This window comes from Muntiacus reevesi, chromosome 2 (genome assembly GCF_963930625.1).
Source record: "Muntiacus reevesi chromosome 2, mMunRee1.1, whole genome shotgun sequence".
In the NCBI taxonomy this organism is placed as follows: domain Eukaryota; kingdom Metazoa; phylum Chordata; class Mammalia; order Artiodactyla; family Cervidae; genus Muntiacus; species Muntiacus reevesi.
In genome coordinates, this window is record NC_089250.1 from 276,515,907 (window position 1) to 276,536,655 (window position 20,749).

A 20,749-nucleotide genomic window follows, 5' to 3' on the forward strand; every position below is an offset into this window, starting at 1 on the left:
GTAGTAGTTGATTTTATTAGTACTGTTGTATCTACTTAGCTTTTGAGAATGTCCCCTCCCAGGGAGAATTTTTTTCTAACACACTTTTTATTTCTGTTTATACTTCTGCCTCTATGTTGGCCTTCTGTGGTTCTATGGGGTTTTCTTTTTTAATTCTTAAAGTTTTAAATTTTATTATTTCTTTTTCTACTTTTTCTTTGGCTTTTCTTATTGCTATTTTCCTGTTGTAATTATTCCTTAATATGTATAAATCTTTGTCTACCTCTGCTTAACTTTGCTTCTTCTATTCTTTCTTCCTCTTCTTTCTTTTTCTTACCATGTTTGTTAGCTTGATTTGTTTCTATACTTTATTCCCCAGTTGGCACCTTGACTTGGTTTTATTTTCCAGTTTGTGCTTTAGTTAATTTTGTTTTTAAGTGGCGGCTATCAATTTTGGTTCCCTTTGCATGCTGGGCCCATATCTTGTACATTATTTATTATTTTTTGACAGCATTTGTTTGTTTCTGGGTGAATGTGTGTGTGTGTGTGTGTGTGTGTGTGTGTGTGTGTGTGTGTGTGTGTATTCTATTGTTTCTATTTGTTAATCAGAACAATCTGAAGGAGTAAGGGAACTTGCAGAAATGGGGAAATCTTGATTTCCCCCCGAGAGTTCAGAGAAGACTGAAGGGGATCATTTAGAATGTAGAAGAGGTAACCTCCATCCATGTTCCCATACTTTGACAATGAAGATCTAATTGTAGGATAGTATTACAATCTCAGTTCAGTTCAGTTGCTCAGTCGTGTCTGACTCTGTGACCCCATGGACTGCACCATGCCAGGCCTGCCTGTCCATCACCAACTCCCGGAATTTACTCAAACTCATGTCCATTGAGTCGGTGATGCCATCCAGCCATCTCATCCTCTGTCACCCCCCTTTCCTCCCGCCTTCAATCTTTCCCAGCATCTGGGTCTTTTCAAATGAGTCAGCTCTTCACATCAGGTGGCCAAAGTATTGGAGTTTCAGCTTCAATATCAGTCCTTCCTAATGAATATTCAGAACTGATTTCCTTTAGGATGGACTGGTTGGTTCTCCTTGCAGTCCAAGGGAATCTCAAGAGTCTTCTCCAACACCACAGTTCAAAAGCATCAGTTCTAAATTCCGTATATATGTGTTAGTATGCTGTAATGTTCTTTATCTTTCTGGCTTACTTCACTCTGTATAATGGGCTCCAGTTTCATCCATCTCATTAGAACTGATTCAAATGAATTCTTTTTAACGACTGAGTAATATTCCATGGTGTATATGTACCATAGCTTCCTTATCCATTCATCTGCTGATGGGCATCTAGGTTGTTTCCATGTCCTGGCTATTATAAACAGTGCTGCGATGAACATTGGGGTGCACGTGTCTCTTTCAGATCTAGCAGGGCAGAAGAAGAGACGCAGAAGTACAGAACAGACTTTTGAACTCTGTGGGAGAAGGGGAGGGTGGGAAGTTTCGAAAGAACAGCATGTATCAAGTGCTCGGGCCTGTTGGGCTGGGAAGATCCAGAGGAATCGGGTGGAGAGGGGGGTGGGATGGGAGACCGGGATGGGGAATTCGTGTAACTCTATGGCTGATTCACATCAATGTATAACAAAACCCACTGAAAAATAAAAAAATTAAAAAAACAAACAAACAAAAAAAAAAAGCATCAGTTCTTTTGTACTCGGCTTTCTTTATAGTCCAACTCTCACATCCATACATAACTACTGGAAAAACTATGGCTTTGACCAAACAGACTTTTGTTGGCAAAGTAATATCTCTGCTTCTAATATGCTGTCTAAGTTGCTCATCTTTTCTTCCAAAGAGCAAGCATCTTTTAAATTTATGGCTGTACACTGTTTACAATAGCCAGGACATGGAAGCAACCTAGATGTCCATCATCAGATGAATGGATAAGAAATCTGTTTTGCATATATACCATGGAATATTACTCAGCCATTAAAAAGAACACATTTGAATCAGTTCTAATGAGGTAGATGAAACTGGAGCCTATTATACAGAGTGAAGTAAGCCAGAAAGAAAAACACCAACACAGTATCCTAATGCAGATACATGTAATTTAGGGAGATGGTACTGATAACCCTGTAGGTGAGACAGTAAAAGAGACACAGATGTATGGAAGTGTCTATTGGACTCTGTGGGAGAAGGCGAGGGTGGGGTGATCCGAGAGAATAGCATTGAAACATGTATATTAGCATATTTGAAACAGATCGCCAGTCCAGGTTCGATGCATGAGATAGGTTGCTCAGGGCTAGTGCACTGTGATGACCCAGAGGGATGGGATGGGGAGGGGTGTGGGAGGGGGGTTCATGGTGGGGAACACATGTACACCCACGGCTGCTTCATGTCAATGTATGGCAAAAACCACTACAATGTTATAAAGTAACTAGCCTCCAATTAAAATAAATTTTAAAAGTAAATAAAAACTTGAAAAAAAATTCATGGCAAAATATTGGAGCCAAAAAAAAAAAAATGTCTGTCACTGATTCCATTGTTTCTCTGTCTATTTGCTGCGAAATGATGGGACCAGATGCCATGATCTTAGTTTTCTCAATGATGAGTTTTAAGCCAACTTTTTCACTCTCCTCTTTTGCTTTCATCAAGAGGCTCTTTTGTTCCTCTTCACTTTCTGCCATAAGGGTGGTGTCATCTGCATATCTGAGGTTATTGATATTTCTCCCAGTAATCTTGAGTCCAGCTTGTGCTTCTTCCAGCCCAGCATTTCTCATGATGTACTCTGCATATAAGTTAAATAAGCAGGGTGATGATATACAGCCTCGATGTACTCCTTTTCCTATTTGGAACCAGTCTGTTGTTCCATGTCCAGTTCTAACTGTTGCTTCCTGACCTGCATACAGGTTTTTCAAGAGGCAGGTCAGGTGGTCTGGTATTCCCATATCTTTCAGGATTTTCCACAGTATATTGTGATCCACACAGTCAGAGGCTTTGGCATAGTCAATAAAGCAGAAGTGGATGTTTTTCTAGAACTATCTTGTTTTTTTGATGATCCAGCAGATGTTGGAATCTCTGGTTCCCCTGCCTTTACTAAAACCAGCCTGAACATCTGGAAGTTCACGATTCACACATTGCTGAAGCCTGGCTTGGAGAATTTTGAGCATCACTTTATTAGCCTGTGAGATGAGTACAATTGTGCAATAGTTTGAGCATTCTTTGGCATTGCTTTTCTTTGGGATTGGAATGAAAACTGACTTTTTCCAGTCCTGTGGCCACTGCTGAGTTTCCCAAATTTGCTGTCATATTGAGGGCAGCACTTTCACAGCATCATCTTTCAGGATTTGAAATAGCACAGCTGGAATTCCATCACCTCCACTAGCTTTGTTCGTAGTGATGCTTCCTAAGGCCCACTTGACTTCACATTCCATAATGTCTGGTTCTAGGTGAGTGATCACAGCATCGTGATTATCTGGGTCGTGAAGATCTTTTTTGTATAGTTCTTCTGTGTATTCTTGCCACCTCTTCTTAATATCTTCTGCTTCTGTTAGGTCCATACTATTTCTGTCCTTTATTGAGCCCATCTTTGCCTGAAATGTTCCCTTGGTATCTCTCATTTTCTTGAAGAGATCTCTAGTCTTTCCCATTCTATGTTTTCCTCTATTTCTTTGCATTGATCACTGAGAAAGGCTTTCTTATCTCTCCTTGTTATTCTTTGCAATACTGCATTCAAATGGGAATTTCTTTTCTTTTCTCCTTTGCTTTTCACTTTCCTTCTTTTCACAGCTATTTGAAGGCCTCCTCAGACAGCCATTTTCCTTTTTTGCATTTCTTTTTCCTGGGGATGGTCTTGATCCCTGTCCTCTGTACAATATCACGAACCTCTGTCTATAGTTCATCAGGCACTCTGTCTATTAGACTAATTCCTTGAATCTATTTCTCACTTCCACTGCATAATCATAAGGGATTTGATTCAGGTCATACCTGAATGGTTTAGTGGTTTCCCCCAGTTTCTTCCATTTAAATCTGAATTTGGCAATAAGGAGTTCATGATCTGAGCCACAGTCAGCTTCCAGTCTTATTTTTGCTGACTGTATAGAGCTTCTCCATCTTTGATTGCAAAAAATATAATCAGTCTGATATTGGTATTGACCATCTGGTGATGTCCATGTGTAGAGTCTTCTCCTGTGTTGTTGGAAGAGGGTGTTTGCTATGAGCAGTGCGTTCTCTTGGCAAAACTCTATTAGCCTTTGCCCTGCTTCACTCTGTATTCCAAGGCCAAATCTGCCTATTACTGCAGGTGTTTCTTGAATTCGTACTTTTGCAGGACTGGGTGCACAACCATGGAAATATACTTAACATTATTGGACTGTACACTTAAAACGGTTAAGTTTGTTAATGTTATGTTATGTGTATTTTATCACCATTTTTTTATGATAAGTAATAGCACAAGCTTCACACAGTTACTGGGTGTAGCTAACCCAAAGGGGACTGACTATAAGCCAGCAAGCATTGGTCCTCCACACAAACCTAAATCTGTGGGTGTTCAAGTCCCTTACAGTTACCTGAATATCTACAGAAGAGGAGGAACCCATAGATTCCAAGGGCCAGAAGAATATAGGAGCCTGAAATCTGTGTCCACATCACAGCCCCTACTTAAGGGTAATTAATCGCTAGTATTATTTGAACATGAGTAAAATTGTCTTAGACTCTCAGAGCACTGATCTAATCTCCCACACCTTTCCTTACACACACACACACACACACACACACACACACACACACACACACCCCACAGACACTTTCATCTAGAAAATGGGTCTCTCCAGCCTCAGTCAGGAGCCAGGCTGACCCCTGCACTCTGGGGCTGCAGAGGTCTCCTTGGGAGGATGTGAACTCAGCGCCCAGTCTCCCACAGAAGAGGGTGGCCTGAGACTTACTGGATCCTTGGAGCAGAGCCTGGAGCCCTGGGTCAGTCAGGGAGGCTGAGGTTAAGCCGTGTGGGGCTGAAGCTGAGACATCTCCAAGAACCGAAGCGGGGAGTCCGGAGGACAGAAGACAGTCCTCAGCCCTGGGTTGTTGGGGTGGAGATGGGGCCGGGGGAGAAACACCTGCAGTGCAGCTATCAGCCCTGACTCTTCTGTGGTTAGCCTCAGGAGATAGTTCTGAGATGGCCTTTATTGTGCTAAAATACACACAACGTAAAATTTACCACTTTAACCATTTGAAGTGTCCAGTTCAAAACTGTTAAGGACAAAAAAAAATTAGTGGAACTAATTTCCTGTGGAACTGCCTTCACTAGTATAATGGCCGCAAGGCTCATCCATGTTGTAGCTTATTGGAAACGTTGGCTTTTTATTTGTGATGGCGCATCTGCTTGATTTTTTTCTGGGTTTTTTTGTAGTCTTCCATCGGTGCTCTCACATTTGAAGGAGCAGACTTGTCCCTCAGTCTGTCGGGGTTCCCTCCAGCTGGGGTGTTATTCTCTCTGACGGTGGTGATTCCTGGGGTTTCCTGTCTTTCTCTCCCTACACCTGCTCCACTGCTTGCTCCTTCTTGTGGGAGAATTCTTAAGCGTTTCTGTCTCGTCTTGAGAGGGTAACAGGCAGGAAGGCCAGGGGTCTCCAAACGGAGGAAAGAGGCTGCAAGTGCCAGAGATATTTATCTCTCTTAAGCGGCAGGAGAAAAAAAAACAGCGATATTTTTTCTTCTCTATACAAATTTGAAAGGAGGTTTCTCTTAAAATGCTGTGTTGCCATGACACCTGGTTTCACCTGAAGCTAACTACTCTCAAACCTTGAGTTAACCAATACATTTCTTTTTCTTATGGAAATGTTGTCTTAAGCTATGTTAATGTACCCCAGACTCTATCTTCAAGTTGGTTCTGCCAAACGGCCTAACTTACTTACTCAGGTATTGTTCCCCTAATCTATGTAAACGAAACTATTTGTTGGTATTCTGCCCTTCTACAAGATTCAAGTCAATCATTTTATGGCCTGGGATGAATTATCTGGTGCCATTCTAGAGTTTATGACATTCCTTTCTTTTCATTAACAGACTGTGAGTGACTATATAACTTACAGCTAAAGACTAGGAGGGGGGCACTCTTTTGCCCCCTTCTGATGCCTATGTCAGAAGCTTTCTCTATCTCCTTTATACTTTAATAAAACTTTATTACACAAAAGCTCTGAGCGATCCAGCCTCGTCTCTGGTCCCGGACTGAATTCGTCTCCTCCGGAGGCCAAGAATCCCACGTCTTATCGTTCAGCTACAACCTTTCAGTCTGAGATCCTAAAAGAAATCAGTCCTGAATATTCATTGGAAAGACTGATGCTGAAGCTGAAACTGAAATACTCTGGCCGCCTGATGCAAAGAGCTGCCTCATTGGAAAAGACCCTGTGACTGAATGGTGACTGCAGCCATGAAATTAAAGGACGCTTGTTCCTTGGGAGGAAAGCTGTGACCAACCTGGACAGCATGTTAAAAAGCAGAGACATTACTTTGCCAACAAAGGCCCTTCTAGTTGGAGATATGGTTTTTCCAGTAGTCATGTATGGATGTGAGATTTGGACTATAAAGAAAGCTGAGCACCGAAGAATTGATACTTTTGAACTGTGGTGTTGGAGAAGATTCTTGAGAGTCCCTTGGACTGCTAGGAGACCCACCAGTCCAGTAGACAATCCCAATTGTCAGGCATTCTCTTCATGTCATGATTCATGACAGAGTCATTTGGCCAAAGAATTAACAATCAGAAGTGGCCAATTCAAAGTTGTTTTTTTTTTAAACCTGTATGCCAGTGGGTGCAGGGAGCGGCTTGAAAGAGCTGACTCTGGGAGCTGCCTTGATTGATTATCAAGGGTCCCTTCAAGGACATAGCTCTCTGTCCCGCCACCCCTCTCCTGGAATCCAAAGTTAATCAGAACACTAGTAAGCCTTGAATGCACACATGATGCAGATAGATAAGCCTTTCACGACCACCCTTAAGATAAATGGGATGCCATTCTTATCCCTTGACGTTATCAGAGAGTTCTGGTATCTCAAAGTGATGTTTATGGAAAAATATTTTCTCTTCTTAAGATTCTCTTCTTGGTTTAGTATAAATGAAACCCTGAGAAATAAAGAATCATCGCTGACTGCAGCGATCCTCTCGACCCCATCTGTTCTGTGTCTTTATTTCTTATCCTAAAGGAACGCGCCGTGTTGCTCGCTGAAATCTCCCAGCTGGTCCGGCAAGTGGGCACCTCAATGGCCAAGGGGCCGTTGTCTCCGTGGCATGAAGCAAGCATTTAAGTGCCTTACTTTCTAATATGATGTGTTAATCACTCAGTCGTGTCCAACTCTGCGCCCCCAGGGACTGTACCCAGTCAGGCCCCTCTGTCCATGGAATTCTCCAGGTAAGAACAGGCTGGAGTGGGTTGCCATTCCTGCTCCAGGGGATCTTCCTGACCCAGGGATCAAACTCCCAGTAAGGTGTGAGTTTTATGGCAAGAAGAGTCACTGGTTCACTTCATCAGTCACTCACAGATATCAACTCTCACCTCACACCAGCACGGGGTAAAGGATCTGCCTGCAGTTGGGGAGACACGGGTTTGGTCTCTACCCTGTGCTGGTGTGAGGTGAGAGTTGATACCTGTGAGTGACTGATGAAGTGAACCAGTGACTCTTCTTGTCAGATAAGACTCACACCTTAGAGGGAGCCACTTTCATCAAGAGGCTCTTTAGTTCTTCTTCACTCTCTGCCTTAAGGGTGGTGTCATCTACATACCTGAGGTTATTGATATTTCTCCCAGCAAACTTGATTCCAGCTTGTGCTTCATCCAGTCCAGCGTTTCTCATGATGTACTCTGCATATAAGTTAAATAAGCAGGGTGACAATATACAGCCTTGATGCACTCCTTTTCCTATTTGGAACCAGTCTGTTGTTCCATGTCCAGTTCTAACTGTTGCTGCCTGACCTGCATACAGGTTTCTCAAGAGGCAAGGTGGTCTGGTATTCCCATCTCTTGAAGAATTTTCCACAGTTTGTTGTGATCTATACAGTCAAAGGCTTTGGTGTAGTCAATAAAGCAGAAGTAGATGTTTCTCTGGAACTCTCTTCCTTTGTCGATGATCCAGTGGATGCTGGGAATTTGATCTCTAGTTCCTCTAACTTTTCTAAATCCAGCTTCAACATCTGGAAGTTCATGGTTCACATATTGCTGAAGCCTAGCTTGGAGAATTTTGAGCATCACCTTACTAGCGTGTGAGATGAGTGCAATTGTTTGGTAGTTTGAGCATTCTTTGGGGTTGCCTTTCTTTGGGACTGGAATGAAAACTGACCTTTTCTAGTCCTGTGGCCACTGCTGAGTTTCCCAAATTTGCTGGCATATTGAGCGCAACACTTTCACAGCATCATCTTTCAGGATTTGAAATAGCTCAACTGGGATTCCATCACCTCCACTAGCTTTGCCCGTAGTGATGCTTGCTAAGGCCCACTTGACTTCACATTCAAGGATGTCTGGCTCTAGGTGAGTGATCACACCATCCTGGTTATCTGTTTCTAGACTTTTTAACAAAGGCCATTCTGGCAGGTGAGAGGTGTTACCTCATTGTTATTTTGATTTGCATTTCTCTTAAGAATACTGGAGGTTTAAAAAAAAAAAAAAGAATTCAGGAGGTTGAAACTTTTCCACTGATTTTCTTTTAAAAGTAGTGTGATCAGTTAAACTGACCTCTCCAGAGCGGCCTCTTGACTGTCTGCCAGGTTCATAGTCTTTTTCCAGGGCCTACCCCAGGATGTTTGCTGAGGACAGGTGTTTTTTCCTTAAATCCTCCCGCCTGAACATTAAGTGCTCAGAAGTTTTTCAGTTGTAGTTACCAAAGGTGGCCACAAGGTGGCGGCATTTCTTCATGCGCCAGGCTCTCTCTCTTTTTTTTGTATGTTTCTGTTTTCCTTTGAAGTCTGTTGTTCTGGCTTAGGTTTACAGGAACTTGATTCAGTTATACATGGACATATCTATTCTTTCTCAGGAATTTTCCCGTATAGGTTCCTCGGAGTGTTCAGTAGACTTCCCTGCGCTGTTCAGTAGGTCCTTTTGGATTATCTATCTGACAACACGAAGTGCGGATATGTTAATCCTAACCTTTTAATGTCTTCTTTCCCCTAGTTTTATTTTTTCAGTAATCATAAGCTGGTTTTCTAACTCTGTGGGTTTGTTTCTGTTTATAAATTGCTTCAATGTTATGAGCTTATGCATTTCACCTGGAAGTGATAGGATATTTCTCCTTCCCTCTCTGGGTGACTTCTCTGTGTATGATGAATCTCCCCGTCCATCCACGCTGCTTCCAAGGCAGGTTTTCATTTCTCTGTTGATGGACGTTTTAATTCTGACTCTGTGTTGAATGTTCTCAGTAGTGCTGCCCTGAAAATAGGAGAGCAAGTATTTATGATTTTCTCTGGATCTCAGGCAAGGGGTACTGGGCTTGCCTGTACAGGTGAAACTCTATACTTAGTGTTTTAAGGACTGTCTGTACTGTTTGCCTTCCTGGCTGCACCCACCCATTTACCTCCCCGCCCACAGTGTCTCCCTGCTCCCCTCACCCTCGGCAGGATTTAATCTCATGGAGGGTGGTCATTCTGTGAGGTCTGAGCTGGTACCTCGCTCCATGAGTGGCATTTCTCCAACAGTGATGCTGAGCATCTTCTCATGTGCTTCATGGCCATCTGCATGCCCTCCCTCTTTGGACAAATATCCATTTAGATCTTTGGCCTGATTTTCCATTGGGTTGATTGTTTTTCCCATATTGAGTTGCATAAGCTGTTTGCATGTTTTGGAGAGGAATTCCTTGTTTTAAAATTCAGTTGCAAACCTTTTTTTCTCATTTAGTTGTTTGTCTTTTTCTTTCCTTTAGGGTTTTCTGTGCTGTTGAAAAGCTTTTGAGGTTAATGAGGTTCCTTTTGTTGAGTTTTATTTCGTTTTTCGTTATTGTAAGAGCTGATCCAAAATGAACTTGCTGCAATTTACATCAAATCGTGTTCTGCGTATATTTTCCTCAAGAAGTTTAGAGTATTGTCCTTCCATTTAGCTCTTTAATTGATCTGGAGTTTTCTCTTTCTGTCCGAGGTTACAGAGAGACCTAATTTCATTCCCTTTGCACTTGTTTAAGGATTCTCCACCCGGCTATTAACAACTGACATTGCCAGCATCAGTGTCGGAGCGTTCCCGCTTCCCCACACCCTCTCCAGGATTTACTGTTTGTAGACTTTGTGACACAGGCCATTCTGACTTGCGTGAGGTGATACCTGGTTGTAGATTTGATTTGCATTTCTCTAGTAGTGACGCTCAGCATCTTTTCCTGTGCTTTTTGGCCATCTGGATGCCTTCCTTGGACAAGTGTCCATTTAGATCTTGGCCCATTTTTCTACTGGGCTGACTGTTTTTCTGATCTTGAGCTGCATGAGCAGAGTTTGCATGTTTGGAGGTGAACCCCTGTCTTTAACTTCGGTTGCAAACATTTTCCCATCCTGAGGGTTGTCTTTTTCTTTTCTTTCGGGTTGCCCTTGCTGTGCAAAAAGCTTTTCAGGTAAACGAGGTGTTTTTTTTTCAGTTTTCTTTTATTTTGAATTATTCTGAGCATAGACCCAAAAAGAACTTGCTGTGATTTATATCAAAGCTTGTTCTGCATATATTTTCAAGTGGTTTAGAGGAATAATGCCTCTATTTGACTCTTTAATCAATTTGGAGTTTCCTCTTCTTTAAGCGGTTAGGGAGAGATGTAAATTCTTTCACTTTTCACTGTTTGAGGAACCTCCACCCGGTCCTCCATCGTGGCTGTTAACAACTTACATTCCCAGCATCAGTGCAGGAGGGTCGCATTTCTCCACAACCTTTCCAGCCTTTATTGTTTGTAGACTTTTTGACAAAGGCCATTCTGACTGGTGTGAACTGATTCACCTCACTGTAGCTCTGATTTGCATTTCTTTAACATTTCATGACATTGAAAGCTTTTCATGTGATATTTTTAAACACGGTGCGAGTAAAACTGAGCTCTCAAGATTGGCCTCTTCATCGCCTGCCGTGTTTCGAATTTTTTTTCCCGGACCTACCCGAGACATTTGTTGAGGACTGGTTTGTTTCTCTTACAGGCCCTCGGGCCTGGTGAAAATCAAGTGCCCATCCGCACGGGTTTTTCTGTTGTTGTTACCAAAAGCGGCCACCAGGCGGCAGCATTTCTTCATGCGCCACTGTTTTGATTGCTTTGTTTTGGCTAATTTAATTTTTTTTTTTTTTTTCCTGTTGAAGTGGAGTTGATTTCCGTTGTGTTTGTTTCAGGTTTACGGGGACTTGATCAGTTACACATGGACCTATATCTATTCTTTCTGGGGTTTTCCCATGTAGGTTGTTGCAGTGTATTCAGTAGACTATTAAATATTGTCAACAGTTCTGCCTTGAAAGTAGGGGTGCAAGTATCATTTTAAACTATGATTTTCTCCGGACCTAAGGCAAGGGGTGGGCTTGCCGGATTGGGTGGTAAGTCTGTTTTTACTGTCCTAAGGAATCTCCATAGTGTTTTCATTCGTGGCAGCACCCACCCGTTTACATCCCCACCCACAGTGATGTTGGAGAAGACTCTTGAGGGTTCAGGGGCAGCAAGGAGATCCACCCAGTCCATCCTAAAGGAAATCAGTCCTGAATACTCATTGGAAGGACTGATGCTGAAGCTGAAGCTCCAATACTTTGGCCACCTGATGCGAAGAGCTGACTCATTGGAAAAGACCTTGATGCTGAGAGGGATTGGGGGCAGGAGGAGAAGGGGACGACAGAGGATGAGATGGTTGGATGGCATCACTGACTCACTGGACATGAGTTTGGGTAAACTCTGGAAGTTGGTGATGGACAGGGAGGCCTGGCGTGCTGCGGTGCATGGGGTCGCAAAGACTCGGACATGACTGAGCGACTGAACTGAACTGAACCACAGAGCAGGAGGAGTCCCTGTTCCACTCAGCCTCGGCCGCGTTTCATCCTCATAGATCTTCTGGAGGATGGCTATTCTGAGCAGTGTGAGTTGATACCTCCTTGCAGGTTTTTGTTTGTTTGTTTGTTTGTTTTTATTTTTCAGTGGGTTTTGTCATACATTGATATGCTCCTTGCAGTTTTGATCGACATTTCTCTAACAGTGATACTGAGCATCTTTTCACGTGCTCTATGGCCATCTGGATGCCTTCTTAAGATGAAGGTCTATTTAGATATTTGACCTGTTTTTCTCTTGAGTTGATTGTTTTTTATATTAAGCTGAATGAACTCTGCATGTTTTGGAGATGAATAAGTTGTTTTTAAACTGGATTGTAACCATTTTTTCCCATTTTGAGAGTTGTCTTTTTCTTTTTTTTTTATTTTATTTTATTATTTTTTTTAATTTTTCAGTGGGTTTTGTCATACATTGATATGAATCAGCCATAGAGTTACACGAATTCCCCATCCCGGTCTCCCATCCCACCTCCCTCTCCACCCGATTCCTCTGGATCTTCCCAGCCCAACAGGCCCGAGTACTTGACTCATGCCTCCCACCTGGGCTGGTGGTCTGTTTCACCACAGATAATATACATGCTGTTCTTTCGAAACATCCCACCCTCCCCTTCTCCCACAGAGTTCAAAAGTCTGTTCTGTACTTCTGCGTCTCTTCTTCTGCCCTGCATATAGGGCCATTGTTACCATCTTTCTAAATTCCGTATATATGTGTTATTATACTGTAATGTTCTTTATCTTTCTGGCTCACCTCAAGAGAGTTGTCTTCTTCGTTTGTTTAGAGTTTCCCTTGCTGTGCAAATGCTTTTGAGGTTAATGAGGTTACTTTTGTGGAGTTCTGTTTTATTTTGTATTATTCTGAGTGAAACCAGGAAGAGCTTGCTATGGTTTACTTCAAAACCTGTTCTGCCCATATGTTCCTCAAGTTTAGAGTATCGATCCCTCCATTTAGCTCTTTAATCAGTTTGGGGTGTTTTTTCTGTATGGGGTTAGGGAGGGACATAATTAGGTTCACGTTTCACTTGTTTAAGGAGCCTCCCCGCTGTCCTCTGGTTTGGCTGTTAACCATTTACACTGCCAGCATGAGCGTAGCAGAATTGCTTTTTCTCCAAAACGTCACCATTTACTGTTTGTAGAGTTTTTGACAAAAGCCATTCTGACTGGTGTGACCTCATACCTGGTTGCAGTTTTGATTCACATTTCCCTAAAATTACTCCATGTTGAAAGGTTTCCATATGATTTTTTAAAAAAAAATAGTGTAAAGCTGACCTCTCTAGAAAGGCCTCTTGGCGGCCTGCCCCGTTTTGAATTTTCTCCGGACCTACCGCAGCACGTCTGTGGAGGACGGCTGTTTTTTCCTTGTGTTCTCACAGACCTGCTGAATATTAAGTGCCCATCGGGGCAGGTTTTTCCGTTGCTGTACCAAACGCGGCCACAAGGCGGCAGCATCTCCTCGTGCTCCAGTTTTTGGTTTTTCTTTTTTTTTTTCCTTTGTAACTTAATTTATATTTTCTGTTGAAGGAGATTTGATTTCTGGAGTTGGGGTTGTTTTAGGTGAAGAGGAACTTGTTTCGATTATACTCGGACGTGTATCTATTTTCTTTGGAGTCTTTTCCCGCATAGGTTATCACAGTGTTCCACAGACGTCCCTGTGCTAACAGTAGGTCCTTTCAGGTATCTATTTGATATGTAGTAATTCATACATTTTAATCCCAACCTCTTAGTGTATCGCTCCCTACAAAATTTTTTAAAAATAGTCATGAGTTGTTGTTTTTTTTTTTTTTTAACTGAGTCTTGTTTTATTTGCAAGTTATTTCATTTGCATGAATCTCTGGTTTCCGCCTTTAAGTGATATTTGTCTGTCTCTTACCTAATTTAGGATGATAATGTCTTGGTCCATCCCTGCTGCTGCCCATGGGATTCTTCCTTCTCTCTCTCTCTTTTTTTTTTTTTTTTTTTTTTTGATTTGTGAGTGTATTCCAGTGTACAGATGGGCCAGTTAGTCTTCATTTATCGATGGATATTTCCGTTAATGCTCTGTCTTGGCTCTTGTGACTAGCGCTGCCCTGAAAATAGGGGTGCACGTGCCCTTTTGAATTAGGACTTTTCCCAGATAAAAGCAAGGAGTGGGGTTTCCCGAAAAGTGGTAACTCTCTACTGTGTGTTTTAAGGAGCCTCCAAATATTTTCCTTCCTGGCTACACCCACCCATTTACAACCCCGCCCACGGTGGAGGAGGGCTCCCTGTTCCCCTCGCCCTCGGCAGCGTTTAATCTTTTTGAAAATTTCTTGAGGATGGCCGTTCTGAGCCGTGTGAGATCATAGCTCAACCTAGTTTTAACTTTCATTTCTTTAATAGTTATTGATGCTGAGGGTCTTTCCATGGGCTTTTTACCTTCTACCGCGTGAGGCCAATTAACCTCTTGAAGTTGGCTTCGTGGAAGTCAGCCCTGTTGTGAGCTCTTTTCCGGTGATTTACCCCAGGGCATTCTTGAGGGCAGGTGTCATTTCCAGCCCCGCGGTCCTGGTGAATATTGGGCCCATCAGCACCGGCTTTCAAGGTGTTGTTACAGGGAATGGCCACGGGGCGGCAGCATTTCTCCCTGCCCAACTCCGGTTACCTGGGCAGCCAGAGCCTGGGGCGAGTCCGGTTCCTGGGTGGATACACCCAGGGTTTGTGTCTCCTTCCTTCTTCCCCCTTAGCCTTTATCCCCCTGGACAAATCCCAGCGGTTGGCACACCGCTCTGCAGCGGGAGCTGTCCTTCTCGGGTGGAGAGGAAGGAGGCTGGAGGTGGGAACCCGACCCCAGGGCACACGGAGCCCAGAGACCCCACCGTCCTTTGGGGGCGCTAGGGTTGGCTCTGCTGCCGGAGAGACCCCTGGGTCTGCAGACGGTGGGCTCAGGCGGAGGGGAACAGGAGGGCCAGGTCCGGGGGCTCCCTGCGGGCGCAGCGTGCTCAGCATCCTCAGCGCGGGACCGAGCCTGCTCAGGCCCCGGGGCCGTGACACCAGCCCGGGGCCCCAGGCCTGAGGGCGACAGGGTCAGGAGTCCTTTGTCTTTCTTTCTTTCTTTCTTTTTTTTTTTTTTTTTTTTTGATGTTTATTTTGAATTGAGTGTATAGATGATTTGCGTTGTTGCGGGTTTTTTTTATATGTACAGCAACTTAATTTATATGTGGATGTATGTATGTTCTTTGGGGTTCTTTTCACATCTAGTTTATTACAGATTGTGGGGCAGGCTTCCTTGTGCTCCCAGTGGGTCCTTGTGGATTCTTTTGTTGATCGTGGTGTATATGTGTTATTCTCAACCTGCTAATTTCTCCCTGCAGGCCACGGTTTGTTTTTGGTAACCATAAGTTTCTTCACTAAGTCTGTGAAGCTGTTTCTGTTTTGTAAAGAAGTTCATTATATCCCTGTTTGTATTCCACCCAGAAGTGATAACATGTGATACTTCTTTCTTTCTCTCACTGAACTTCACCTGGTGTGACCGTCTCTAGCTCTTCCCCGCAGCTGGAAGTGGCATTCTTCCATCTTTAATGTCTGGGTAATGCCGCTTTGTGATACTGTACCCCAGCTTCTTTATGCATTCACCTGCCCCTCTCCACTTGGGTTTCTTTTGCATCTGGTGATTTACCCAGTGATGCCATGACTGTTGGCGTGCGGTATCTTTTGAAAAGTTGGTTTTGTCAAGATCCACGCCCAGGCGTGGGATGGCTGGGTCACGTGGCACTTTGTTGCTGAGTGTCTGGAAGGCCCTCCACACTGTTCTCCGGAGTGGATGCACTGATTTCCACTCCCCTCCAGGGTAGGAGGTTCCCTTCTCTCCACACACCCTCCTGCATTTTTTGCTGTCGAAATTTTGAGATGGCCATGCTGACTGGTGTGAAGTGATACCTCACTGAACTTCTGATTTGCATTTCTCTGAGCATCTTTGCATGTGCTTTATGGCCACCTGGATGCCTTCTCTAGACAAATGTCCACTTAGCTCTTTGGTCAATTTTTCTATTAGGCTGTTTGGTTTTTGATATGAGCTGCACAAGCCCTGTTGGTCTGCTTTGGAGATGAATTCCTTGTATCTCCGTTTGAAAACACATTTTTTCCCCCAATTCTGTGGGTTGTCTTTTCTTTCATTTGTGATTTACCCTGCTACTCAAATGCTTTTAAGGTTAATGAGGTCCCATTAGTTTAGTTTGGTTTTTTATCTTTCTGAGAGTGAATCCCGGGGAAGGAATGGCAACCCATTCCAGTGTTCTTGCCTGGAGAATCCCAGGGATGGGGGAGCCTGGTGGGTTGCCGTCTATGGGGTCGCACAGAGTCAGACACGACTGAAGTGACTTAGCAGCAGCAAGAGTGAATCCAAGACGAACTGGCTGTGATTTATATCAAAGCGTGTTCTGCCTGTATTTTTCTCAAGAGGTTTACAGCATCTGTCCTCCATTTAGATCTTTGATTGATTTGGAGTATATTTTTCTGCATGGAGTTAGGCAGTGACATAATTTCACTCTCTTTTCAGGAACCTCCACCCTAGCTAGCCTCTATCCTGGCTGTTAACAATTTACCTTGCCATCAGTGTAGGAGGGTTTATTTTTCTTCACACCCTCTCCACTGTTTATCGTTCGTAGGCTTTTTGACAAAGGCCAGTCTGTCTGATCAGAGTGAGTTGATACCTCAGTTGTAGTTTTGATTTGCATTTCTGTAAGATTGAGATATAAAATCTTTTCATGTAGTTTTTTGTAAAGACTGCAAGTAAAACTTACCTCTCTGGGTGGGCTTCTTGACCGTCTGCCCTGTTTTGATTTCTTTTTCCAGGACCTGCCCGAGGACATTTGCTGAGAACCGGTGTTTTGTCCTTAACGTCCCTGCAGGCCTGGTGAATATTAAGTGTCCATCAACACAGGCTTTTCAGTTGTTGTTACCAAAGGTGACCACAAAGTGGCATCATTTCTTCGTGCTCCACTTTTTTGGGGGGGATTTAATTTTTATTTTCTGTTGCACTAGACCTGATTTCTGATGTCGTGGTTTTGTTGGGGTTTTTTTTGTTTGGTGTTTTTTTTTGTGTGTGTGTGTGTGTACAGGAACTTGATTCAGTTATGCATAGACATATGTCTATTCTTTTGGGGGGATTTTTTTCCCCGTATAGATTACCACAGGGTGTTCAGTAGACTTCCTGTGTTATTCAGTAGGTCTTTTTGATTACCTATGTGATATATAGCAGTATGTATATGTTAATCGCAACTTCTTAATATATCTTTCCTCCCTTTTTTAAAAATAATAAGCTGGTTTTCTACATCTGTGAGCCTGTTTCTGTTTGCAAGTTAGTTCATTTGCATGAATTTGTAGATTCTACCTGCTAGCGATATCTTAATATATTTGTCTTTTTTGCTCTGACTTACTTTGGGGTAGGAGATAACGGGGCCCCTGGGCTGGACAGCTTGTGCTTATCAAGTGGAATAAGACTGAAGCTTTGTTCTCACCCACACACTCCAAGGATAAAGCTAGTGGCAGAAGCTGAGCTCTGCTGGAGTCAAGAGATACCGTGCCCGCTCCTGAGGTCAAGGAAGAAAACTTCCTCGTGTGCAAGAGAGCAGAAAGGCCTCCCGGGAGCCTAAAGGGCGGGGGCCGCAGCCCATAATAAGTGTGGGCCTGCCCTCACAGGCCTCTGCCGGGGGATCTATCTTAGCAAAAAGTTGCGCGTGCATGCTGGAGGGCAGGTCCTGGACTGGTCAGATGGGGAGAGAGGCAGATGGTGCCTGGCGTGGAGACCCAGGACGGGCCTCGTGAGTGGCTCGCGTCACCTCCCACTGTGCTCCCCGGCTTCAGGGGGAGTCTGCCCCCTTCCCCGGGGGTGTCTGTCTCCGCCCGACCTCTGACTCAAACACATGAACTGCCGCTTTGGGTGCTCCCCTGTGTTTTGTCTCTAATAATAAATGTCGTACCTGTTGTTTTCTTTTGCTTACAGCTTTTGCATCCTTGAAACATTCTTGCTTTCAAACGTGGGCGAGAGCCAGGGCCACTTTGCTTCTAGCCTCTGGCCCTGGCGGTCTGACCGCGGGACTCCTGGTTTGCATCCAGGCTGCCCAGGCTCAGTCCCACGGCAGGGCGCTAAGATGTGTCTTCAGGACGGCTCACTGCTCTCCCTCCGTGACCCTTTGGTCCGGGGTCTCCTCTGCAGGTCTCCCCAGACCGCTGGCTGCAGGCTCCTGACGTTCACTCTCTCCACCACGCGTCTGGGATTTCCTTTCCCACGTCTCTGGCACAAAAGGTCCCTTTTCTACCGCTCCTCTCCGCCTCCGAGGGAGGGCTCACTGCAGCCTCTCCGCTGCAAGCGCGCTGTCAGCCGCTCAGGTGCAGCCCTGGGGTCCTGACCCCCGGGCTTGTTCCACCGCGGCCCACTCCAGCTCCTCCAGAGACCCCCCACGCCAGGCCACCGCGGCCCCTAAACTGTGACGGCCCTTCCAAACGGTCTGTGTCCAGGCATTATCTGCTGTCTGGGAAGCCTACACCTCCCGACCGCTCCGTATCGGCCCTCCTCGGGGTTGGAATAAAAGACGCCTTGCAGGCGTGCCAAGGACGACCAGAGACCTCCGGTTAGAAGTCGGTGGGGGAGCAGAGGACGCGCAAAGCCCCGTCAAGCATGAAGTCAGAGTTCAGGGGACCCTCCGGATGCCCTCCAGGCGCCTCCTGAATGTGTCCGGGGCGCTGGGGGACATTTCTAGGAGCACGTTCTGTCCTCAGTTGAGGTCACTCAACATGGGGAGATCCCTTTTTGAGCCAAAAGAAACACCCCTGGAGTGTATCGTTAAGAACTGGAAACTTTTTTTTTCTTTTACTGTGACAGTGTCTGGCCTTTATTTAAATAGGTGGATGGAGGGGGGGGGACGCCTGAAACTGTGCATCTTTATTGACACGGGAAAATGGGCTGCGGTTCCGATATGTTCAGGACTTTATTCCACTTTGATCATATTCCTGCTCTGTGCCTCCTGTAATCAGAAAAACCCTCTTAACTTTCTCAAGAACCCCCTCTGACTCCTAACTCCTCTTGGGGTGGAGGAAGGAGAAGAAAGTGGGAAAAGAACGAAGCCTCCCCTTCCGGCACGGTCCCTTCCTCCTCCAGACCCTTCTGATCAGACTGAGACCCCGGCTCCCAGAGGGACAGTCCAAGCCGGGGCAGCACCTGATCACCCAGTCTGCTCCTCCTGTGGGGCCAGTCCGAGCACCGTCTGGGCTGTGTGTTCGCTGTGAAGTGATGACCACAACCAGGAGAGGAGACACTTTTTGACACTGGATGGCCATGATATTCTTTAGACTCCAGAGAAAATGGGTTAAAATGAAACTTTTTTGAAATTGAAAACCAGTTCCTTTTGCATGTGCAGTTAGGAAAAGCTGGCTTGTTGAAATCCTTCCACACCCCCACCTCCCACAGAATTCTGACCCTGAGAAAGCAAAAATATGCCAGGAAAAAAAGCCTGAAGTTAACTCTTATCTTGACTGGGAGATACAGCCCACTTTACCTGAGACTGCAACTTGGGTAATTTAGTAGAAATTCAAGCCAAGAAAAAGAAAAGGGGCAAAAGACATTTTATAATAAATCTTTAGTGGAAAACTATGAGACCCCCTGGAGCAGGAAATGGCAACCCACTCCAGTATTCTCAGCTGGAGAATCCCGTGGATAGAGGAGCCTGGCGGGCTACAGCCCATGGGGTCGCAAAGAGTCAGACGCGACGGAGTGACCAAACTACATGAGCCCTCTGTCTGCCTGGATCTGTGTGTGCCTCGCTGTGGGTCTTTGTCTTTGGATAATATCGTTGAGGTTAATTTGTAAATAAGCTCTATTTAACTGGCTTAAAGAAAAGTAAGCACTTACAAATCAAACAATTCTAAATACAAGAAAAAAACCTAAAGATGTTTGGGCTCACTAGACACATGCCTTGTATTACATTGAGAAAAAAAATTGTACTTTGGAAAAATACATGTGTTTAGAGGTTCTAAAATATGTTCCTGAGTTTCCTAATCAGAGAATGCCACTATGACAAACAGTTCACAATTGCTTTCTTCTTGGTTTTCACTAGGCGTTAAGGTTTTTTAAAGGTTAAAAATTATAACATGGAATCAAAGCTACTAAAGTGACAAGGAAAAGATTTCAGTGCGTAAAGCAGGTAAAGATACATGTTGTCAGTGAAAGAAGATATAAAAGACTGGAGGTGTTTCTGTTGTAAAAAGTAATGATAATCTGTTCTACAGCTGGTTATTTGTAAATGGGGGAAAAACAGAACAAATTAATACAGATCTAGAAGGTGACAAAAGGTTTGCAGAAAAGGAACGTTGGAAAGATGCTTTGGTATATGTGTTAATAATACATCAAAGGTTAAAACCGACTTAGATAAAAGTAGATAACTGGCTATAAGCCTGCAAGTCTCCTTGAGGTACCAGGTGTAGAATGGAATTCAAGCTTATTCTTCTGGAAATAAATGAGATCAATTTTGTATATTAATGTTCAGGTTGTCACTTCTCCAGCTACTTCTGAAGTTGAGTGGCCTGTCACACCTTCATCAGTCACTCTGGGCTAATAAAAATGACACCAGAAAAATGTGAGACCACAGCAGAAGCTTCCATTCTTTGGACAGGGTAGCACAATCTCTGACTCTATTGGACCAGGATCAGACTTGCTAAAAACCATAACCTGGTTCTCACTCCTGCTTGGGCCCCTGGTCACAGTCATCCTTTTACTGATCTTTGGCCCCTGCCTTTTTAAATCTACTTGTTAAAT

At 44.2% G+C, this 20,749-nt stretch overlaps 1 protein-coding gene across 1 annotated transcript in view; it reads right to left on the reverse strand.

Moving 5' to 3' along the window:
- Window positions 1–20,749, reverse strand: part of LOC136157659 (cationic amino acid transporter 3-like) — a 72,827-nt gene that overhangs the window by 11,050 nt on the left and 41,028 nt on the right. The window contains 1 exon segment of the mRNA XM_065919475.1: window positions 14,817–15,009. Within this exon segment, the coding sequence (XP_065775547.1) occupies window positions 14,817–15,009 (193 nt within the window).